The following is a 26,548-nucleotide window of genomic DNA, read 5'->3' on the forward strand; positions in this document are numbered from 1 at the left end:
CGTATGGTGAAATGTTTTTGCCATAGCAACCAATTGTAAACATTTTTGATAAAAAAACTTATTACGGTGACTATATATTTTTATTTCAGAATTGTGAACATTACAGTAACCTGACCTCTTTTGCTAGATTTTAAAGATTCTAGAATATTGTTTAATGTTAACAAACGACCTTAACAATCATATCGAACAGATGCAATAGCAGAAGAATTGGTGGGCCATTCCAAGTATTGAAATGTTTTGAGAGACTAAACAAAAGCTCTCTTGGCTTTAATATAAGATATTGTTTTATAGTGTCAAAGTTACCTGAATAAGTTAGAGTTATGTCAAGATATAAGATGAAATTAAAAGAGGAGTATTTGAGTGTTGAATTCTTATAATGGAAAGTCGTGATTTTAGTGCAATGCAATGCGACAATGACGCCGTTTTAAAGGTATGTCCCTTTCCAACTGAACTTTCTGCGTCCGTCCCTACTGTCTAAAGCGTTCGTAAAGTCAACAAAGCAAGTGAACGCGTGTATATTATTAAATTGATTTATGAAACATCAAAATGCAAAAATGTGGTCGAATGGGCGACAAACGTTTGAGAGCTTTTCTGTTCAGACTTGAGGATGGTATTTTCGGTAATACATTTATTCATATAAATAATAAATCACTTTCCATGTCAACTATTAATAGTAATATATCGATAATGATTCTAAAAGAACTGTCAAACCAGATTTTATCATAGTGCTAGGAATGCTTTCATCACCAAATAATTTACATGTTTTTTTTTAAAGATTTTACAGAGTTCATAATCTTAGTAAAAAAGAAATTCCGAGTGTATCACTAAGATGAATTCAATTTAAAAGGTTAACAGGGTTTGAATTTTTAGAACTCTCGGGTTGGCAAATACGGCATACACACATATATATTATATGGTAGATTAAAAACAATTATCTATCTGATTAAGTATTTATTTTTGTTATTAGGTAATTAACGAAACGCCTGACAATGTCAATTTTGCACTTAGTAAACCGAGGTTACAAACAATTTAGAGCAGCGTTAAAATAACAGTTGTTGAAGATTTCAAGAAAAAGATTTCAAGAACACAATAATTTCGATAACACACTGCGTCCAGATATCAAGAACCTAAAATTGTTGAAAAACTATGGAGCCACGAGACATCTTTTGAATCGAATGTAACATGTCAGTGGCGGTACACTATATGTTTTATTTATATTTTGTGGTCAGCACAAGCTGCTTCTGGGCAAAATCCCAGGGATTGTGTTCTGGGGTAGCGAAAAATCCTTATAGGGATTAACGTTCGATTAACAATCGAAAAAAAGTCTACACAGATACAGTTAAACAAACCTACAAGCGAATAGCAGGAAAAGAAGAAGAAGACACAAGTGAAAATATTACAACTAAAACAAACAAAAAATACCATCTCCCCTCCCTGAGCTTATCATGGTATATCCCTTAATTCTATTTTGGCTAACGATTGCGTTGTGCTGAGTATAGTTTGACCTATTTAGACGGAGACACTGGGTGATTTATTAACAAAAGCGGTATAAAATAAGCAGGTGGCCCATGGTAGCTGTTATTTTGCTCGTCGAAGTCGCCGCAGCATTGAAGTTTAATTCTCACTTGTCTAGAGGAGCCTTTTTAAGCCGCCTATTTTCACTTTCATTGACACCAAACATGGCCGAAAAGCAAACGACGTTCCCACATTTCGCTACCCAGGCGATACACGTGGGCCAGGAACCCGAACAGTGGAAGTCTTTAGCCGTAGTGCCAAAAATTTCACTGGCAACTACTTTCAAGCAAGAATCCCCTGGAGTGCACTCTGTAAGTATATTGTGCTGTGTCATCACACCATCGACCGAAATCACACGTGTCATGGTCTTACGCATTTTGTCGATAGCATACGTTGTACCAGAGACGTATGTGGTACATTGTAGTACTCCATGGTTGTACGAACTTGACAATTAGTTATATTGTCACCATTAATATAGTGGTCGTTGCATCGGATTCATGACTTGTGAAGTTTAAATCGAACCTGTGTTGAGCGTCAGGCTGCCCCAGATCTGGTATAGAATAAAACAACGAATAGTAGTAATAATTAATTAAAAAATAATATTTAAATAAATAAGAATATTAATCAAATAATTAATTTGATATCCTTGACCTTTATTTGTGATCCTCAATATTTAAAAAAAAAATGGTAACGTAAAAAATATTATGCTATTATATATCCCAAATTGCAAGTCATCGTGGTGTGGAAAAATCTAAACGTAAGTGCCCTTTGCACGGAGTCCATGAATTAACGAAAGAAAACATGAAATTTAAAATGCTGGTCATGCTCAGATAAAAACAAATTGTCATGTGAGGATGATAGGTGTGTGAAAGGTGTGCCAAAGTACAGTTGTTTTATTGGTTGATTGGGTATCGTAGATGACACATTTAGATACCAGAACATTAATAATTAACACATTTGAAGAGATACAGTGCAGAGCACAAACCTGTGTTTATATTTCTAAATATTTATGAATAAAACAGTTTTCATTTGTCTAGATTGGGACCTCTGTTCAACAAATCACTTGGGGGGGCCCCCCCAAAAGTTTTGCTTTGGATTATCGTGTGTCAGTTTGAATTTGTGTTACATTCATTTCATACTGTGCTTTTTACTAAGCTGCTGTTCCATTTGATAAAAGATTCATGAACATTTTGGCAATCCCCAAAAATTCTCAAATTTAATGTGCTACCGGTAATATACATTGATGCCAAAGATAGACAACTTTTTACGTCAGTGTTCTGTGGTTCTGAATAATATTTTAAGTATGTTTAACATTTTTTCAGGGAAAAAAACAATGTAAAAAATGTAATCATGTATCAATAGTGCAACAAAAAAATGCTGAAAAAAATAATTCAAAATAGCCACTTCCAGTTTAACTTCTATCCAAGGTGGCTGTGGAACCATCTGATCAAACAAAATTCTGAATATCTGGACCGAAAATCAACCATATTCGCGTGTATGCGTAAGAGTGGACATTCTTGCGTGTGTTCTCACATAACACCGTACTATTCAGGAGTATGTAAGAATAACTGTTTTTGAGCACGATCCAAACAAACAATAGGCATTTTTATGCGTGTTCTCACATAACGCTAAAGATCATTCATGAGTATGCTTTTCCTATGCATGAATAGAGAAGGGTCTAAAGTGATTTGGATTATAAAAAAAACTAGGCAAAACAAATATTGCTTTCAATATTTGTAAGAGTATTCCAATTTTGCAAAAAAACCCCGCATGGAGTACCATTCTCTGGCACCTGTTGTAACCCTTATTACCAGTACCTGTATTCTTGTACTTTCTGTACACCACTGCAACTGACCTATATGATATATTCTAATATTTCATCATTTTTGCCCCATATTCTGTAAACCAGACAGGTGCTGGATGCACATATAACCTAATATTTTCATATGATTATCGCTTGTATTTCTCGTACACTGATAATCCTGGATGAATATAGCTGGTACTATTACTAGTGAAATAGCCGGTAGCAGGTCAAAATAATTATATATATCAATAGTTTGAAGGTAAATTTAGGAGAATGTCACAAAATGAACATTCAATATACTGAGTGCATCACCGCACCGTCACTTGTCAACCTTTTTGTGAATTAATTAATCATTGTTAAACTGAGATACCCGGTACAAAATTTAGGAAAAAGTTAAATATTTGAAATGAAAATATTTTCGGAAATCTGATCCATTTCTCTCTAAAAATGACTCTGACCTGTCACTGGATTTTGAGCCATTAGTTTGTATGGTGGTTACTTGTAGTACATCAGATGTACCGGCATACAGTGTTGTGGTGGTGACAAATTTTCGCTGATGTCACTTATTTTCGGTGAAAGTATGCAAACTTGTGGAATCAGTGTACCACTGTAGTCAGGATACTTTTTTTGGAATTGGTTGATTTATTTAAATGTATTATCGCTATGGATGTCGCTTATTCTTATATAACTTGTATGTACTCAGGTTCAGGCAATCATTTTGCTGGTGGAAATGGTCATAATGTCGACAGTTCACAGATACTAAATATTTTGTCTATAAGCGCACAAAATAATCACATTCCCACATATGGCTTTATTGAAAAATAAGGGAAAATTTTTATTTTATTCAAAATATTGGGAACTTGTATTCGTTTACAATCCAAAAATATTTCCAACCATATTCATATAGTTCTGATATCAGTCAGAATATAGGAATACGTTATTTGTGAAAAGCATATTCCCCAGTATGCTGTCATACTATGCTAAAACATGTATAACATGGTGTACATTTGTATGTATATAATAATGTCTCTTATTTTTTGATAATGATTCAAACTCAATCTTTTCTTCTGTTTATTCAGCCATTGACCAATTTAATTGTTGTTCAGTTAATGGGATTATGGTAATACCTTTTGGGGACAATGGGTGGCTTGACATCTGTCTGGATCAGCAACTCTCTGAGATGATATATGGATATTTGCATTCATATGATCCTTGTACCTGCAATATGTGACCCAAATGTCACATGATTTGTTACTGTATGAAATGGACAAAAAAAAGCATGGCCGTAGACAACTAGTTACAATGCGTACAATTTAAGAAGGTTTGAGACAAATTGAGGAGTACATGTACATATAATTTTTTCTGTATTAAGAATTAATACCATTTGAGGACAGAAAATATCAAAAACGTCACTGGATTATTTTTCGAAAAAAAAAAAAAAAAAAGGCAGTATTTCCATTTTATCTTAGTTTGTGCATTGTTTCTATGGAGTAGATATTTCTACTTGTCACAAATTTTGCTTGATGATTCGTGTAGGAGACAAAAAAAAATCGTATATTGTTATTTATATGAATTTAAAAAAAATATATTTAATAGTGAGTTTCATGAACAATAATGGTTTTCAATTGGAGATATTTACTTCAATGCAATGTAAATATATTCAGTAACATTTGAATTTGTTTCTAACTCCGTAAGAAATTACTAATTCTTGATATGTTATAGTGTGAGAAATTTACACAGAGCAATTAAGTGGTTTCGTCTGACTTTCAAATAACCAGTGTCAGAAGGGTTTTAGCATACAGTGTCAGGGTTATTTCTAGAAAAGCAAAACAAAACACACAGGTGATCAACCTGGAAACGCAATATTGGAAGGTTTTTTGCGCCGTTTTATCGGTGTATCTATTGCCATTGAAATAATTTTGGAGTCATTTTAGTGTATTTGGTGTCCAGATACATTGTCAGCTGGTGTTGCTGGGAAGTTTTTGAGAAAGATTTCATGTTGTATTGCAGCACAGAAGTGTGCGGCTCAAGAAATATATTTATGACTTGAAAGTTCAATCGTCAATTCAGTAAGAGGGCGCCAGCCAAGAGTATCAGGGCGCTGCGCCCCTGTAACCCGGGCTAGAAAAACACCTGCAGTGCTGTGTTATGATTGCTTGCAAAATCATCAATAGTGTTTGTCTTTCAAATATTTACATTTGTCACTACAGGGGTGTGACTACCGAGAGACCCTCTAAAATTTGATGGCCAAAATAAATATTTGTATAGTCGGGCCAAAGATTTAGCAGTTTCTTTCAAAATTGTTAAGAGAAAAATTGTTAAATTATTGATGAAATGATTAAAAAATACTGTTGACACTATGGGCATAGCATTGCTGTATATTTTCAATGCCACTTCCTCAGTTAAAAAATGCATCTCTTTTTTTGGTTTCATATTTACTGCCCGTTTATGTGAATTACCATCTAATTAGAAATTGTTTGCACTATGTTAGACACAGCACCAGATACCTATCAAGCGTTTGGATACTAAATATATTATAAATTGAAAACATTCAGAGATTTGTATGAAACACCACTGGCTGAGATTAATTCACTTTGTCAGAAGCAAAGTTTTGGAGGGACCTCAGATAAGATGCTAGATTTTCACTGTTTCTTGTTAAATTTTGTGCACTAGAAATGGCACAGTGACAATGACCTAGGCAGAAATAATAACACACGTTTTTGTGGTAAGACATGATTGGACAAAAAACAACTTGCTTGTATTGGGAGATGCTGTTTGCTATGTCTATCGTAATAATACTTGTATATCAACCGGTTAATCACCAAATTAACTCTGTACCCACCTGAAATATATACATGTATTACAACTACAATAACTATAAAATACTCTATTTTAGCTGCAATAAATTTTTGCTGAAATAGCTTTTTGTGTGTTTTGTAGAAAGCTAATTTTCACTGATCTTTGATGAGTTGAATGTAAAACATAGAAAAAAAGGTATATTTGCTAGATTTCAAAACAAAATCATTAAAATATTACTTATTTTGACCATGGGAATATCTCCTGTCATAGAAAATGGCATGTGCTACTAATTGAGAAAATATTGTATGTGCAAAGTTAATCATGGAGTTATTGTTTCGCCCAAATCAGTGAATTTTTTAACATTGAATTTGCCTAAATAAATTGAACCCAGTGAATATTTGCGCTACATTATTTGAATTGTTTCCTTTCCAGGGATTTGAATATGGACGAAGTGGAAACCCGACTAGGAGCTGCTTTGAAACGTGTGTGGCAGCACTGGAAGGGGGAAAACACTGTGAGTCAACCCCCTACCACCAATGTCAACTTTTGTTATCTTCCATAAAATAGTTATGTTCTGTCTGTGCATATTAATTAGGTAATTTGCATATTAACCCTTTTCGCCAACTTTTGTCACTTTCCATAAAATAGCCATGTCCTGTCTGTGCATATTAATTAGGTAATTTGCATATTAACCTTTTTTGCCAATTTTTGTCACCTTACATAAAATAGCCATGTCCTGTCTGTGCATGTTAATTAGGTTATTTACATATTAACCTGTTTTACATTTTTTTTTTGGCACATTGAAGAGTGGTAGGTCCTATATTAAACTTGTACCTAGGTTTGAAGACCACTCACAGGCTGAGAACTAGCATTTTTACAACGAACACAAAACTTTCAAAATGTCTACTGTAAGGGTTACCGGTCTCCAAGTTATCAAAGCATTGTTTTTGAAATTAAATTTGTTTCCATGTTTCTCACTTTTATCTTTTTTCACCAATGTTGTGCACTTGTGAGACAGCTGCTTTAGATGTTAAATCTCTTCCACCCCTACTATTACTTCAAAAGAGCTGCATTCAGCTGATAACTCATTGCTAATGTTCCTGTTTCTCCAATTTAGGCATGTCGTTCTCATCAGGCTTAGCGGCCACCACGTCTTTAACCCACTTACTTAGTGCTGGTGACCATATATTGTGTATTGATGACGTTTATGGAGGCACTAACAGATACTTCCAGCAATGTGCCAAGAAAATGAACATCGAAACCAGTTTTGTGGACTGTACAGTAATCGATAACGTCAAGCAGGCTGTCAAACCGAACACTAAGGTAAGAATAGGATGTTGCAGGAAGAGTAATTTTTGGTTCGAGAAACAAACCGTAAACGACTTAGTTTACCCATAGACACTAAAATAAGCGTCTATGTTTTACCATAGTAAAGCAACAAACTAATCAAATTTGAAAATGTCAGAAAGAAAATGCTGCCAAAATTAGTGAAATTGCATCATCAATTATTATATCTTAGACGGTATCAACCCCTTTTTGAATATGTGAGCACACATAATGTATACCATATATCACAACATTTTGAAGCAGCAATCCATAAAATCTTCAACTCACGAAAATTTCTAGCAGTATAAATTAATCGATTTACAGTAATTGAGCTAATTGGATGGAAATGACAGTCACTTTTTATTTCAATTGATCTCTATTAATCTATTTCTTAGATGGTATGGATTGAAACACCGACCAATCCGTTGATGAAGTTGGCTGACATAAAAGCCATCAGTGATGTCATCCATGAAAATCACAAAGGTGTATTTATAGTTGTTGACAACACGTTCGCTTCTCCGTATTTCCAGGTAAGGACAGTTGTTTATTTTCTGAATGTAGCCAGATGACATGATCTGGCCTGGTTTGAAGCTGCTCAAGCATGGCAATATTCAAAAAATTCAATATTAAAATTTATATATAACAAAATCTGTAATTCAAAAAGGCCTCTTTCTCTGTCATAAAATGTCTTCCTTCTTCTTTGAAAGCACACAACAGATCATTTTGAGAGGTCGTAGGTCATTTTGAGATGTCGTAAGTCATTTTGACAGGTCATAGGTCATTTTGACAGGTCGTAGGTCATTTTGACAGGTCGTAGGTCATTTTGACAGGTCATAGGTCATTTTGACAGGTCATGGTTCATTATGCTCTCAAGCAGCTACTATAGTAAACTTACTTCGCTAAAGCATCTTGTAATTGAATTTGTCAGAATCATTCATAACCATCAAAATTAGTCGTAACTACTGACATGTTGTAACCGCTGTCCTGTCGTTGTAACCGCTGTTCTGTTGTTTTAGCCGTCCTGCTGTTGTAACTGTCATAGCTGTTGGCATGTTAATATAAAACCATTTGATCTGAATGCTCTTGACAGATTTCTGTTATGTTTTTACAGAGGCCATTAGAACTTGGTGCTGATGTAGTATTGCATTCAGTATCTAAGTACATCAATGGACATAGTGATGTCATAATGGGATTGGTTGTTACTAGTGATGAAGATCTACATAAAAGACTACGCTTTTTACAAAATGGTGAGTTTATAAAGGAATTTTGATGTGATGTCATAGTGATGTCACAATAAATTTGGTTGTTACCGTAAAATTCCTTTTTGAGGCCGCAGCTTTAATAGAAGCCGCACCCCTAACTTGAGACATTGTTTCATGTTGAAATTGACAAGTTTTGATCCCAGGGAAAAGTCTGCAATATAAGCCGCACCCCAAACTTTCACAAACCAAACAGCCACCACATATTTCAGAAAAAGATATACCATTTAAATATAAATTGAGGCATAATTTTTCGAACATTTCAATGATTCCTGAAGCTTAAATTAGAGTCTAATTTAGGTTTTCCGTAGTCATTGACGCTTATTCCAGAGTACAGGTTTATTGTGGGTAACGTGACTGGGTAAACTGCGTTTCGACAATGAGCTGTTATTATCTTCAAAAGTGTTAAATTCTTCTTCAATGCTCAGCTTATCTTTCGAAAACAACTAATTTCTTGATTTAAAAAAAAATCATGCCGTTTTCCCATCAAAATCAAAGCCAAACGATCGCACTACAACAACGGTAAATCTCTTCCGTGTTTCGTTTACCATGAGGTCGCTGAACTACATTAACATATTTAAATGAGCTATGGTAATTTAATCACGTTGGCACAATCCAGCGTTTCGATTGGTTAATTAGCGACTTGACCTATCAGGTCAACATAACAGTTTCAAGTCACTAAAGATGTTTGAACTAACATGGCGGATATCGTATCGGATCGAGCATTTATATGTGACCAAAATCATTCGCTTGCGGTGAAACTAAGTTGAATTTTCACAACAATTCAACGAATTTATTTTTTGTACATTATTGTAATCACTACTGATTAATAATCAGAAATTGTAGCACTTCGAAAACAAGTAAGTTATTCACTTGTGTGAAACGCAGCATGACCGTTACCGTGATCATTTGCTACTAAGAATGCATTCGTTTTTTTGTTTTGACTTCTTTTAGAATATACTTTTCGTTATCAAAAATAAGAAAATAAATATATATTACATTAAATAATATACTGAGTATTTTTTTCGTTATCATTTTTTTTTTTAATTGACTTTTTTTATTTTAATTTCCCCGATGTCTGGATTAAACATGGAATGTACAGTCACTCTGCCGGAAGTCAAACATGCCGCAATCGACTGTGTCAGACGGCTGTCTGCACGATTACTAAAAGAGTGACCGGTGCTAACGAATTAGTCTATTCAAGAGATTGTAGTATACAGTACCGTAATCTGCAAATGCATACAAATCTATTTGTAGATATTATTTATTGTGCAGTATGTTATACAGTGTGAAATTTCGTTTGTGTACAAGTTTGTCTGTGTGTAAAAATCCGAAAGTGCCTTAAAATCGCAACAAAGTTGCAATCGAGTGTCGTGCATCTCATTAGCATATCATTATCCCTTCTGGCCTTTGTTTTCTGAAAAAAATTCCCACTGTTACCGAAGTGAATGCTCTAATTAAAGCCGCACCAAGACTTCACGCATCTGAATTCGTCCATTGAAAAAATGAATTTTTTTATTAAAGCCGCAGCCTCAAAAAGGAATTTTACGGTACTGGTGATGGGACTTCATTGCAAGTTGCAGACATTATGCGTCCTCTCTATGAAATGTGTTGCGCCTTTTATTCTGTGCAAATGTTTAGTACAATACACTCAAGTCATCATAGTGGGCAATATCAAAATATTACTTTGATGCCATTTTTTTGATGCCAAATGCATTTTTGACTGCTGTGTGCGAAGCACACAATGGGAGTCTTTGTAGTTACCCTGTCTGTATTTGTGTATGTGTATGTGTGTGTGTGTGTGTCAGTCTGTTCCACTGATATCTCAAGAACCATACATGGGTTTTTGATGAAACTTGGTGCATAGATGCTCTGGTAGAAATCCATGCATATTAATTACCTAATTTGCATGATACTGATATCTAAAGAACCACTCATTGGATTTTGATGAAACTTGGTTCATAGATGCTCTGAACTGATGCCAGGTTTTGATTAGTTTTGGGTGAAAATCTGTGCATATTAATTACCTAATTTGCATAATGATATCTAAACTACTAATCATCACATTTCAATGAAACTTGGTATTTTCAGCTTTTGACATTTCAAGTAGTAAGCATTACATTTCAATGAAACATGGTACATAGATACTCAAGCACTATGCAGAGATCGATTGTTTTGGGATAAATATTTGTGCATATTAATAACCTAATTAGTTAATTAGTAATTAGTTAATTTTCGGATTTTCACATATATCTCAAGTACTAATAATGACTAGGCAGAGATCTGATTAGTTTTGGGGTAAATAATTGTGCATAATAATTAACTTATTTGCATAATTATTTAATTTTCAGCTTTTTCACTAATCATCACCTTTAAATGAATCTAAACTATGCAGAGCCAATTTGTTGTTGGTATATATTTATGCATATTAATTACCTAATTTGCATAATGAATTTTCAACTTTCATACTGATATCTCGAGTACTAAGCATCACATTTCAATGAAACTTTGTAAATAGATGCTCTAGGACAATGTACAAATATGATCAGTTTTAGGTTATAATCTGTTCATATAAATTCCCCAATTAGCATAATAATTCATAATTGTTTGGTTCTGATCACATTTCAATGAAACTTGGTACATAGATGGTCTGTTACATTTCGCAGACCGTATTAGTTTTACACTCTGTTCCTTTTAATTTTCTGATTTGCATAATTAGTTTTCAGCTTTTCCATCAATATTTCAAGTACAAGTAATTTTGAATTAATTTTTACTGTGTCTCTAATACTCCCAGCACACGGGAGTTCTTTCTAAGCTTTCTTTGATTTACAGATTATGACAACTTATTCAATGATGCTTATATTTATCCGACAGGTATGCCTTTTACACAGTAGGCCTTCTCTAATTTCTATGCAGTGTTCAATTACACGTCACATTGAGTGTAGATAAATGTTTTAATTCTTTGCTTTGTATCTGTGTTTAGCTCTTGGTGGTGTACCATCTCCGTTTGATTGTTATCTTGCTAACCGTGGACTAAAGACACTGCACGTGAGAATGCGAGAGCACCAGCGTAATGCTTTTGCTGTTGCAAGATACTTGGAAAAGAGCCCTAAAGTACTAGAGACAATCTTTCCAGGTATATTTCAAATTATTTACTAACTTTGATCGTTGCAGTTATTGCGAGTGTGTCGCAAAATATGCACCAAGACACCACACTGTGACTCTATGCACCGAGACACCACTCTGTGACTCTATGCACCAAGACACCACACTGTGACTCTATGCACCAAGACACCACACTGTGATTCTATGCACCAAGATACCACTCTGTGACTCTATGCAGCAAGACACCACACTGTGACTCTATGCACCAAGATACCACTCTGTGACTCTATGCACCAAGATACCACTCTGTGACTCTATGCACCAAGACACCACACTGTGACTCTATGCACCAATTAAGACACCACACTGTGACTCTATGCACCAAGACACCACACTGTGACTCTATGCACCAAGACACCAAACTGTGACTCTATGCACCAAGACACCACACTGTGACTCTATGCACCAAGACACCACACTGATTCTATGCACCAAGACACCACTCTGTGACTCTATGCACCAAGATACCACTCTGTGACTCTATGCACCAAGATACCACTCTGTGACTCTATGCACCAAGATACCACTCTGTGACTCTATGCACCAAGATACCACTCTGTGACTCTATGCACCAAGATACCACTCTGTGACTCTATGCACCAAGATACCACTCTGTGCCTCTATGCACCAAGATACCACTCTGTGCCTCTATGCACCAAGATACCACTCTGTGACTCTATGCACCAAGATACCACTCTGTGACTCTATGCACCAATTAAGACACCACAATGTGACTCTATGCACCAAGACACCACACTGTGATTCTATGCACCAAGATACCACTCTGTGACTATGCACCAAGACACCACAATGTGACTCTATGCACCAAGACACCACACTGTGATTCTATGCACCAAGACACCACACTGTGACTCTAAGCAACAAGACACCACAATGTGTGACTCTATGCATCAAGACACCACACTGTGTGACTCTATATATGCACCAAGACACCACACTGTGACTCTATGCACCAAGACACCACACTGTGACTCTATGCACCAAGATACCACTCTGTGACTCTATGCACCAAGACACCACACTGTGACTCTATGCACCTAGACACCACACTGTGACTCTATGCACCAAGACACCACACTGATTCTATGCACCAAGACACCACTCTGTGACTCTATGCACCAAGATACCACTCTGTGACTCTATGCACCAAGATACCACTCTGTGACTCTATGCACCAAGATACCACTCTGTGACTCTATGCACCAAGATACCACTCTGTGACTCTATGCACCAAGACACCACACTGTGACTCTATGCACCAATTAAGACACCACAATGTGACTCTATGCACCAAGACACCACACTGTGATTCTATGCACCAAGATACCACTCTGTGACTATGCACCAAGACACCACAATGTGACTCTATGCACCAAGACACCACACTGTGATTCTATGCACCAAGACACCACACTGTGACTCTAAGCAACAAGACACCACAATGTGTGACTCTATGCATCAAGACACCACACTGTGTGACTCTATATATATGCACCAAGACACCACACTGTGACTCTATGCACCAAGACACCACACTGTGACTCTATGCACCAATTAAGACACCACAATGTGACTCTATGCACCAAGACACCACACTGTGATTCTATGCACCAAGATACCACTCTGTGACTATGCACCAAGACACCACAATGTGACTCTATGCACCAAGACACCACACTGTGATTCTATGCACCAAGACACCACACTGTGACTCTAAGCAACAAGACACCACAATGTGTGACTCTATGCATCAAGACACCACACTGTGTGACTCTATATATATGCACCAAGACACCACACTGTAACTCTATGCACCAAGACACCACACTGTGACTCTATGCACCAAGACACCACTCTGTGACTCTATGCACCAAGACACCACTCTGTGACTCTATGCACCAAGACACCACACTGTGACTCTAAGCAACAAGACACCACAATGTGTGACTCTATGCATCAAGACACCACACTGTGTGACTATATATATATGCACCAAGACACCACACTGTGACTCTATGCACCAAGACACCACACTGTGACTCTATGCACCAAGACACCACTCTGTGACTCTATGCACCAAGATACCACTCTGTGACTCTATGCACCAAGACACCACACTGTGACTCTATGCACCAATTAAGACACCACACTGTGATTCTATGCACCAAGACACCACTCTGTGACTCTATGCACCAAGACACCACACTGTGGCTCTATGCACCAAGACACCACACTGTGGCTCTATGCACCAAGATACCACTCTGTGACTCTATGCACCAAGACACCACACTGTGACTCTATGCACCAAGATACCACACTGTGATTCTATGCACCAAGATACCACACTGTGATTCTATGCACCAAGATACCACTCTGTGACTCTATGCACCAAGACACCACACTGTGACTCTATGCACCAATTAAGACACCACAATGTGACTCTATGCACCAAGACACCACACTGTGATTCTATGCACCAAGATACCACTCTGTGACTCTATGCACCAAGACACCACACTGTGACTCTATGCACCAATTAAGACACCACAATGTGACTCTATGCACCAAGACACCACACTGTGATTCTATGCACCAAGACACCACTCTGTGACTCTATGCACCAAGATACCACTCTGTGACTATATGCACCAAGACACCACACTGTGACTCTATGCACCAAGACACCACACTGTGACTCTATGCACCAAGACACCACACTGTGACTCTAAGCACCAAGACACCACACTGTGATTCTATGCACCAAGACACCACACTGTGACTCTATGCACCAAGATACCACTCTGTGACTCTATGCACCAAGACACCACACTGTGACTCTATGCACCAATTAAGGTAGAGATGCAGTTTATTTGTGAATTTCAATCAAAAATAGTTTTTTTCGTTTTTTATATAGATTTTTATCTAAAGAACATTCTGTGAAAATTTGACCAATGAATTCTTATTGGAACACCATTAAAATTGCTGTTTATTTTCTGGTTAAAAATAAAAAACACTCACACGTGGCAATGTTTATGTCCAATTGCCTAATTTGCATGAGTAAGCAAATAACAGGACCTTTGATTGACAATATGCATATCGAGATTGTACGGGTCATAGTTCATTCAATTCACGCGCATGTGCAATTATTCTCGAATCAGTTATCGCTCGCTAGCAAACCAAACATTATATTTCCTCAGCGTTTTTTCCTAATTTTTATCATTACATTATGCGTGGTGTGAAAAGAAAGAGAGGTAGAAAGAAGATTCAGATGATTTCTATGTCGGAAGAGGCAAAAGCTACACTGAAGGCATCAGCCCGCCGAACGAAAAACAAAATCGATGTGAGCGTCTAAATGTGACTTTCCCTGAAGGCGTGAATCCGAGTTTCTGATTGACTGAGAGATTATATTTTTAAATAATTGTTCTCAAAAAATAAACTGAGCATGTGAAGAATAATTTAACATTGTTCACAGTGATAACAGCTCATTGTCGAAACGAAGCTTACCCATTCACGCTAGTCACAATAAACATCATACTCTTGAATAGGCGTCAATGACTACGGTAAAACTTAGACTCTATATTAGGCATCAGGAATGATTGAAATGTCCGAAAATGACGCCAAAATACACCTTAAAAGTCCTATTTTTTTCTTCTAAATCCCATCCCGAATTTACGGCAGAATCTGGTCCCTCAAATAAGGGACACATGAGCTTTGATTCTAACCGGATATATTGCACTGGGTCGGGGAGATACAAACTTTTGTGTATCTTTTGTCCAATGCTAGGTGCTAGGTGGTGCGAGACAGCTTTGTTTGCAACCGGATGAACTCCGTTTAATTCAATGAAACAAACAACTGACAATGCTAAAATAAATTGCAGAGGTACGCTAAAAGTAATTGAAAACAACCAAATAATTTCAATGAAAAATAAATCACAGAGAGAGGTAACTTGATACATTAACAACTCTTTTGACGCGCTGACCGCTTCTCCGCGTCTGATGTTTTGTTTTCCTTGTCATAATACTTACTGATTGATGATTTTGTTTTGATTTTTGAGTTCTTTAGCCTGCAACTCAACCACGACCTTTGCTTTTTCCGTGAAAAATGGGGAAGTTTACGTCAATTTGACGGACATTCCATTTTTTTTAAACTAACGAGCACACTGTTTAGCACTCCTATTTTTTCATTTGCTGATTTCTATTCAGAAAAATTCGACCGCTCGAAAATGCACCTTAATTTTGCACTCATGTCTTGTCAGATTTCCAAAACAAATTATTTAAAACCGGTCGAAATTTTAAAACTTTTACGTTAGGAGCTGGAGCTCTCTCCTTGCAGCGACCGTCGCCGGTAGTACAACAGCATGTTTTGTACTAGTACGTACATCCGTGCGCTGATTGTCTGCGACTGTCTTAGAAAATCACTGAATAAGGCGTTACCAAAATCGGAAAAAATAAAAAAATTGCCTCCTTAAAAAACGAACAGAATTCAAATATTTCTTTTAACAAATATGTTGCAGTGGGAAAATGGGATTGGAAACGCTGAACAAAACTTCTGTGCCTCGCGTTTTGATTCGAGGATTACGCGATTATTCATTATTGTGCGTTCGCTTCCTGGAGTTGGTTCTAAATACTACATAAAAATCATCAAGGATAATTAATTTAATATCCCACTTTGTACTCTTCACGGTAAACCATAGGCTCTGAAATACTCGTAGATTTTTTATTGAAAATACATCGAAGAGAAGCCATGATGTTTTGATCGTGATAAAAAGTCACCTTCCTCGGACCGCCCCCTGTTTAATTATTCATGAGATGACGTCATGTTTACTGGGCATTGACACGTGTTTTTACCGACCCCATCAAAACACTGGTATGAATGACGTGTTTCTGATTTATATATTCAAGAGCAGTTGTTCTGGTCCAACAATTTTACATAAAATGTCTATGTCTATACGTTAACTTTCAATTTCAATAGTCTAGAAAGTATGACAAAGTATGACAAAGCAGTAATTCCCGGTTTAACGCGCAAATATGCAAATTAGCCTTTTTCTCGTCTTCTATTTTTGGTGAATTCTTGGGTTTTAAATTAAAATAGCTGATAGATGCTTTGGCCATTTGCCTCAAAATTTTCACACATTATTGACAAGGTGTTCCCCCTTCAAAATGCGTTGGGACAGTTTATTACTGCGAGTGGAACAAAAATAACAAGTCCGCAATTAACATGGATATATAAATTATGCAAAAATAGAAAAGAGTGAACTTTGAGGTCATGCTGTGCGACTTTGAAAGCCGTTAGAGAGATGAGTGGACGCATTTGAATTAGTAGTATACCAAGGTATCCAGTGATGTAATTTTACCCACAAACTGACTTGAAGTTTTTGAGCTAATTTTTTTTAAACCACTTTTGTCCAAAAAAGCATATTTTTGACCCAAAATCAAAAACGCATTCTGGATATTTAAAATAAAGACAAGTTTTACAAAGTTTGTATAATAAGCTTTCAGAAAATATATAACATGCTGGATATATAATACCATCTTCATTGTCTAATTACTCAATTAAAAAGCAAGCCAAATAAACTGCATCTCTACCTTAAGACACCACAATGTGACTCTATGCACCAAGACACCACACTGTGATTCTATGCACCAAGACACCACACTGTGATTCTATGCACCAAGACACCACACTGTGATTCTATGCACCAAGACACCACACTGTGACTCTAAGTAACAAGACACCACACTGATTCTATGCATCAAGACACCACACTGTGATTCTATGCATCAAGACACCACACTGTGTACCATTGCACCAAGACACCACACTGTGACTCTATGCACCAAGACACCACACTGTGACTCTATGCACCAAGACACCACACTGTGACTCTATGCACCAAGACACCACACTGTGACTCTATGCACCAAGACACCACACTGTGACTCTATGCACCAAGATACCACACTGTGACTCTATGCACCAAGACACCACACTGTGATTCTATGCGCCAAGACATCACACTGTGTGATTCTATGCACCAAGACACCACACTGTGATTCTATGCACCAAGACACCACACTGTGATTCTATGCACCAAGACACCACACTGTGATTCTATGCACCAAGACACCACACTGTGATTCTATGCACCAAGACACCACACTGTGACTCTAAGTAACAAGACACCACACTGATTCTATGCATCAAGACACCACACTGTGATTCTATGCATCAAGACACCACACTGTGTACCATTGCACCAAGACACCACACTGTGACTCTATGCACCAAGACACCACACTGTGACTCTATGCACCAAGACACCACACTGTGACTCTATGCACCAAGATACCACACTGTGACTCTATGCACCAAGACACCACACTGTGATTCTATGCGCCAAGACATTACACTGTGTGATTCTATGCACCAAGACACCACACTGTGATTCTATGCACCAAGACACCAACCACACTGTGATTCTATGCACCAAGACACCAACCACACTGATTCTATGCACCAAGACACCACACTGTGATTCTATGCACCAAGACACCAACCACACTGTGATTCTATGCACCAAGACACCAACCACACTGTGATTCTATGCACCAAGACACCAACCACACTGTGACTCTAAGTAACAAGACACCACACTGATTCTATGCATCAAGACACCACACTGTGATTCTATGCATCAAGACACCACACTGTGATTCTATGCATCAAGACACCACACTGTGTACCATTGCACCAAGACACCACACTGTGACTCTATGCACCAAGACACCACACTGTGATTCTATGCGCCAAGACATTACACTGTGTGATTCTATGCACCAAGACACCACACTGTGATTCTATGCACCAAGACACCAACCACACTGTGATTCTATGCACCAAGACACCAACCACACTGATTCTATGCACCAAGACACCACACTGTGACTCTATGCACCAAGACACCACACTGTGACTCTATGCACCAAGACACCACACTGTGACTCTATGCACCAAGACACCACACTGTGACTCTATGCACCAAGACACCACACTGTGATTTTATGCACCAAGACACCACACTGTGATTCTATGCACCAAGACACCACACTGTGATTCTATGCACCAAGACACCACACTGTGATTCTATGCACCAAGACACCACACTGTGATTCTATGCACCAAGACACCAACCACACTGTGATTCTATGCACCAAGACACCAACCACACTGTGATTCTATGCACCAAGACACCAACCACTCTGTGATTCTATGCACCAAGACACCAACCACACTGATTCTATGCACCAAGACACCACACTGTGATTCTATGCACCAAGACACCAACCACACTGTGATTCTATGCACCAAGACACCAACCACACTGTGATTCTATGCACCAAGACACCAACCACACTGTGATTCTATGCACCAAGACACCAACCACACTGTGATTCTATGCACGAAGACACCACACCACACCACACCACACTGTGTACCATTGCACGAAGACACCACACTGTGATTCTATGCACCAAGACACCAACCACACTGTGATTCTATGCACCAAGACACCAACCACACTGTGATTCTATGCACCAAGACACCTACCACACTGTGCTTCTATGCACCAAGACACCAACCACACTGTGATTCTATGCACCAAGACACCACACCACACCACACTGTGTACCATTGCACGAAGACACCACACTGTGATTCTATGCACCAAGACACCAACCACACTGTGATTCTATGCACCAAGACACCAACCACACTGTGATTCTATGCACCAAGACACCTACCACACTGTGATTCTATGCACCAAGACACCAACCACACTGTGATTCTATGCACCAAGACACCTACCACATTGTGATTCTATGCACCAAGACACCAACCACACTGTGATTCTATGCACCAAGACACCAACCACACTGATTCTATGCACCAAGACACCAACCACACTGTGATTCTATGCACCAAGACACCTACCACACTGTGATTCTATGCACCAAGACACCCACCCACACTGTGATTCTATGCACCAAGACACCTACCACACTGTGATTCTATGCACCAAGACACCAACCACACTGTGATTCTATGCACCAAGACACCACACCACACTGTGTACCATTGCACGAAGACACCACACTGTGATTCTATGCACCAAGACACCAACCACACTGTGATTCTATGCACCAAGACACCAACCACACTGTGATTCTATGCACCAAGACACCAACCACACTGTGATTCTATGCACCAAGACACCAACCACACTGTGATTCTATGCACCAAGACACCAACCACACTGTGATTCTATGCACCAAGACACCAACCACACTGTGATTCTATGCACCAAGACACCAACCACACTGTGATTCTATGCACCAAGACACCAACCACACTGTGATTCTATGCACCAAGACACCAACCACACTGTGATTCTATGCACCAAGACACCAACCACACTGTGATTCTATGCACCAAGACACCAACCACACTGTGATTCTATGCACCAAGACACCAACCACACTGTGATTCTATGCACCAAGACACCTACCACACTGTGATTCTATGCACCAAGACACCAACCACACTGTGATTCTATGCACCAAGACACCACACTGTGATTCTATGCACCAAGACACCAACCACACTGTAATTCTATGCACCAAGACACCAACCACACTGTGATTCTATGCACCAAGACACCTACCACACTGTGATTCTATGCACCAAGACACCTACCACACTGTGATTCTATGCACCAAGACACCAACCACACTGTGATTCTATGCACCAAGACACCACACCACACCACACTGTGTACCATTGCACGAAGACACCACACTGTGATTCTATGCACCAAGACACCAACCACACTGATTCTATGCACCAAGACACCAACCACACTGATTCTATGCACCAAGACACCAACCACACTGTGATTCTATGCACCAAGACACCAACCACACTGTGATTCTATGCACCAAGACACCAACCACACTGTGATTCTATGCACCAAGACACCAACCACACTGTGATTCTATGCACCAAGACACCAACCACACTGTGATTCTATGCACCAAGACACCAACCACACTGTGATTCTATGCACCAAGACACCAACCACACTGTGATTCTATGCACCAAGACACCAACCACACTGTGATTCTATGCACCAAGACACCAACCACACTGTGATTCTATGCACCAAGACACCTACCACACTGTGATTCTATGCACCAAGACACCAACCACACTGTGATTCTATGCACCAAGACACCAACCACACTGTGATTCTATGCACCAAGACACCAACCACACTGTGATTCTATGCACCAAGACACCAACCACACTGTGATTCTATGCACCAAGACACCAACCACACTGTACCATTGCAATGTGTAGCTAAACATCATCTACTATAAAATATTAATGTTCAATGTTTTCATTGAAGGAATGATTCAGTGAAAATAAAATTCAGGGAATATACCTTTTGTCGTATATTTTACATTTGTCAAAAATCAGTGAAAATAGTTTTTTTTATGTCATTGGTCTATTTTGACAGGTCATGAATTTACTTGCCATTAACGTCATAATTTGTTTTGACAAGACATCCATTGTCAGTATTACTCTAAACATGACAAGTGAAAGTACAGTCACCTATAGAGAACTTGAAGTTCTTGCAATTTGACTGTCAGATAAATTTACGAATAAAGTTTCCCCTTGTCAGAGCAACAAATCTACAACAAAAGTAGTTTGTGTGTGTGTATATACCAAACCAAATTATCTGAGTACTTAACTGTGATGTTTTTGTTTTTGTTTTTAGGCTTAGAATCACATCCCCAGTATGAATTAGGTCTACGACAAATGAAAGGCTACAGTGGTATGATATCATTCCGTATAAAAGGTGGAGTAGAGGAAGCCACCACATTCCTGAAATCTGTTAAAGTATTCACATTAGCAGAAAGCCTTGGTGGATTTGAAAGTCTGTGTGAACACCCGTATGTATTGTTTTACTTTGTGTTCTGCTGGAATGTTTTCACGTTATACCGGGGTACAGCTATTGTACTTTTTTTTTCAAACAGCATACAAAGAGAAAAAAAAACAATCACCAAAATCTAGATTTTATTTCTTTGTTTTTGTGTAGTGCAATCATGACCCACTCCTCGGTACCCGAAGAAGCACGTAAAGTTTTGGGTATTACTGATAATCTGATTCGTTTATCTGTTGGCATAGAAGACACTGAAGACATCATTGCTGATATAGAACAAGCCTTGAATGCTGCTGTAAGTTGGAATAATGCTTTGTCTAGGTAGTTTCTGAGAGGTTTAATTAATATTTCATCTTCTTTATCACCAAATGAGTAGTGGAACCCTCTAACCTGTTCCACAATGTGGGCCCCTCTAACCTGTTCCACAATGTGGGCCCCTCTAACCTGTTCCACAATGTGGGCCCCTCTAACCTGTTCCACAATGTGGACCCCTCTAACCTGTTCCACAATGTGGACCCCTCTAACCTGTTCCACAATGTGGGCCCCCTCTAACCTGTTCCACAATGTGGGCCCCCTCTAACCTGTTCCACAATGTGGGCCCCTCTAACCTATTCCACAATGTGGGCCCCTCTAACCTGTTCCACAATGTGGGCCCCTCTAACCTGTTCCACAATGTGGGCCCCTCTAACCTGTTCTACAATGTTGGGTCCCTCTAACCTATTCCACAATGTGGGCCCCTCTAACCTGTTCCACAATGTGGGCCCCTCTAACCTATTCCACAATGTGGGCACCTCTAACCTATTCCACAATGTGGGCCCCTCTAACCTGTTCCACAATGTGGGCCTCTCTAACCTGTTCCACAATGTGGGCCCCCTCTAACCTGTTCCACAATGTGGGCCCCTCTAACCTGTTCCACAATGTGGGCCTCTCTAACCTGTTCCACAATGTGGGCCCCCTCTAACCTGTTCCACAATGTGGGCCTCTCTAACCTGTTCCACAATGTGGGCCTCTCTAACCTGTTCCACAATGTCACGAGGTCACTGGGTCAAATATTAGCCAAAATACCAAATAGTATGCAATACGTTTACTACCTCGTGTGCGGGTTCTTAACCAATATAAAATTACACAATTTGTGTAACACAAGTATAATTTAGACTGATGGGCTCCAGTAGAGTTCAATATGACTATATGCACATAAGCAGCAATAATGCACACCGGCCAGTCTTACACATACGACACTACACATGAATTACGTGAAACCATTGTTTATTAGGTACACAAAACATATACTTGCTACAGTTCTCTCCGTCGGTATCGCCCGCCCTTGCAGAGGTTCAGCACTACACGCGGCCCTCACCACGCACCAACGCAACTATGTTATTGGTAAGAGGTGGGGGTTACGGAATTTCGCACTGTAGACACCACTGCAAAGTTGGTAACTACCCTACGACTAGGGGAGGAATGGCGTACCCTACTAGTCACGTTTATCAGTGCCATGCACTATTAAAATGTTACATAAATAAGCTGGCCAGGAAAATAACAATTCTAGTAATTAACAAGGTAATATAATAACTTAAAGCCCAAGACTAACTAGTGTGTGCGTAGGAATGTTCGGTACCTGACGTTTCCCGACGTGCGTCGAACAGTGTCAGTCGGCAGCGTCGCCCGGTGAATTATAAGAAGCCAGCGACGGTAATTAGTGACTTGAACTTTCCCTTCTCGTTCACAGCGCCAAGGCTTCCTTCCCAGTTAGACTTCAGACTGGTGTTCAACGCCGGGTTCGACTATGGTAGTATGTGGTGGTACTGCTCGCCGCTTCTAGGGTCGTACAAAGCGTAGATGTTGGTCAAGATCTCCAGCAGCAACAACCGAGCACCACGCTGTCTCAGTCTTTAAATACCCTGCCATCACATGGCTAATTGTGTCAATCGCTAATTGGTCCGCGACACCTGTTCATTCATCACACGGATACTCGTCCAGCAGTGTCCAAGTGCGACCTCGAGGTCACATAATAGGTACTTTCTGTACGTGTAGTGACAATGCGGCTACCTACTGGGCTACAAAACCTACCTCTGGGCTGTTATCAATTTATACTATTACAATAAATTAATAAATACAAAATTACATAATAACAACCGTGTCCTTTTAATAATACAGTTTCTGATATGATTCAAACACCTCGTGACACACAATATGGGCCCCTCTAACCTGTTCCACAATGTGGGCCCCTCTAACCTGTTCCACAATGTGGGCCCCCTCTAACCTGTTCCACAATATGGGCCCCTCTAACCTGTTCCACAATGTGGGCCCCCTCTAACCTGTTCCACAATGTGGGCCCCCTCTAACCTGTTCCACAATGTGGGCCCCTCTAACCTGTTCCACAATGTGGGCCTCTCTAACCTGTTCCACAATGTTGGCCCCCTCTAACCTGTTCCACAATGTTGGCCCCCTCTAACCTGTTCCACAATGTTGGCCCCCTCTAACCTGTTCCACAATGTGGGCCCCCTCTAACCTGTTCCACAATGTGGGCCCCTCTAACCTGTTCCACAATGTGGGCCCCTCTAACCTGTTCCACAATATGGGCCCCTCTAACCTGTCCCACAATGTGGGCCCCTCTAACCTGTTCCACAATGTGGGCCCCTCTAACCTGTTCCACAATGTGGGCCCCTCTAATCTGTTCCACAATGTGGGCCCCTCTAACCTGTTCCACAATATGGGCCCCTCTAACCTGTTCCACAATATGGGCCCCTCTAACCTGTTCCACAATGTGGGCCCCCTCTAACCTGTTCCACAATGTGGGCCCCTCTAACCTGTTCCACAATGTGGGCCCCTCTAACCTGTCCACAATGTGGGCCCCTCTAACCTGTTCCACAATGTGGGCCCCTCTAACCTGTTCCACAATGTGGGCCCCTCTAACCTGTTCCACAATGTGGGCCCCTCTAGCCTGTTCCACAATATGGGTTCTCTAACCTGTTCCACAATGTGGGCCCCTCTAACTTGTACTAAAATGTCCCCCCCTTATTCATAACAATGTTTGCCACAGAGAATCAGAATTTGAGGTTAATACAATCAAAAAGATTTATTAATAAAAAGGCCACCTATTAATCAAATAGAACCATAGTTTTCATATAATTTCATGTTCTGTAATAAATGTGGAGGGTGGATTAATGCATATCCCTGTATAAGTCACTGCTGGGAATTTCCTATTGATTTGTCCTGCATTTAGAGGGCAAATGTTCCTGCTTTTATTACATGTCGATAGATAATGTTGCATAGATTCATCACCAGAATATGCAAAGCACAGACCACTCATAGTTCAAATTCATGTTCAAACCGTTCTTTATCATCACAGCAGAGTTTTGGTGATCCACAAATGTCAATATTTAAAGTACCAGCAAATGAATGTTTAAGTACACACATGTGATGTGACACAATTGTTATGCACTATCCTTTTTTTTCACAGGTTCCAGACTCCAAATAACTGTTGACAAATCAGTGAATGACTGGAAACCTCTTTGACTGCATTAAATTTACATAAACTGGTAACCCCAATTCAGAAATCTTCCAAAAGTGCCCACAAAGTTTTTAGCCATTTTAGCCACGTTGTATTTGTGTAATTTAAAATGTAGCTAATAGTATACAAGATGAAACTTGAGCTGAATTCAACAAAATAATTTTCGATGAAGCACCAGAGCCCAACTAAATTCCATGCAAGATAATTAGTTATCACCTACATTTCAGAGTTTCCATAGAAACCAATGAATGATGATTGTATACTATGTATATGTTAATGATATAAATCATTTTCCTCGAATTTGTCTAAATTTGATCATATTTGGGAAGTATGTAATTGATGTCAGAGGTGAATAAAATTAATACAGTAGTTCTGTTTGTGTGTTTTCCTTTTTTATGCATGTTGACTGAGAAAGTTTGCAGCAGTACAACATTCTTTAAAGTGTCGTTTGTATAAAATGTTAGCTGACTTGAATACACGACAACAATGGCACTTTTAACCTATTCACTGCTCTTGTCACCTCACATAAAATAGTCCCAAGTCTTGTTGCAGGTTCCGTACATGAAATTTGATGACTCGCTGCACAACCACTGTGGCATGTTACTTTCTGGATCTGTCGCTGAATAGAGAATGTTATTTTACCTACTTCAGAACTTAGAAAAAAGAAATAAACACCACTATTTTAAGGGCTTTGAACAAATCCAATGACCTGCCCCTGATCATTACCTAGCCTAAAGTAGTCCCACCCACAGTCAGCTGGCGTACATTTTGTATAACAAAAATATTCATCAAAATTGAAGATGTCATCACGAAATGGATCCACCTGAGGTACCTATAATGTATAATATCAAAGCAATCAGATATCAAAAAATACAACTGATATTTGCTTGTATGATAGGCTTTACTTGACTGTCTGCAATTGAGCTAAAAGTGAAACCGTATTTTCTGGTCTACAGTTCTAAATACACTTCAATGTTTGGAAATTTTTAAAAATATAAAAAGTTGAGACTTTTGCAGTTTATATCACCAAAAATGCCCATATTGAAAGAACATTTTTCATATTTATTCATGGCCAGCAACATCTGGTTCCAATCTTATTCATGTAAACTTGGCATTCAGCATTTACAGTACAATGCACCAAA

General features: G+C 39.0%; 1 protein-coding gene across 1 annotated transcript; it reads left to right on the forward strand.

Moving 5' to 3' along the window:
- Nucleotides 1-1,563: 1,563 nt before the first annotated feature.
- LOC100367547 (cystathionine gamma-lyase-like) lies at nucleotides 1,564-25,775 on the forward strand. Its single transcript, XM_002740933.4, has 9 exons — nucleotides 1,564-1,826; nucleotides 6,551-6,632; nucleotides 7,236-7,441; nucleotides 7,840-7,974; nucleotides 8,556-8,691; nucleotides 11,687-11,839; nucleotides 21,728-21,902; nucleotides 22,049-22,187; nucleotides 25,356-25,775. The coding sequence occupies exons 1-9, from the start codon at nucleotides 1,569-1,571 to the stop codon at nucleotides 25,371-25,373; spliced, it is 1,302 nt and encodes a 433-aa protein (XP_002740979.2). The 5' UTR covers nucleotides 1,564-1,568; the 3' UTR covers nucleotides 25,374-25,775.
- Nucleotides 25,776-26,548: the final 773 nt, after the last annotated feature.

Source organism: Saccoglossus kowalevskii, chromosome 9 (assembly GCF_978046115.1).
Source record: "Saccoglossus kowalevskii chromosome 9, keSacKowa6.1, whole genome shotgun sequence".
Lineage (NCBI taxonomy): Eukaryota > Metazoa > Hemichordata > Enteropneusta > Harrimaniidae > Saccoglossus > Saccoglossus kowalevskii.

Bases quoted from the DNA above. Each gene is read 5' to 3' on its own strand.
- LOC100367547 (XM_002740933.4), top strand. From the start codon at position 1,569: ATGGTAGCTGTTATTTTGCTCGTCGAAGTCGCCGCAGCATTGAAGTTT. The intron at 6,633-7,235 runs GTGAGTCAACCC...TCTCCAATTTAG, and splicing joins ACTGGAAGGGGGAAAACACT to GCATGTCGTTCTCATCAGGC. The intron at 7,975-8,555 runs GTAAGGACAGTT...ATGTTTTTACAG, and splicing joins TCGCTTCTCCGTATTTCCAG to AGGCCATTAGAACTTGGTGC.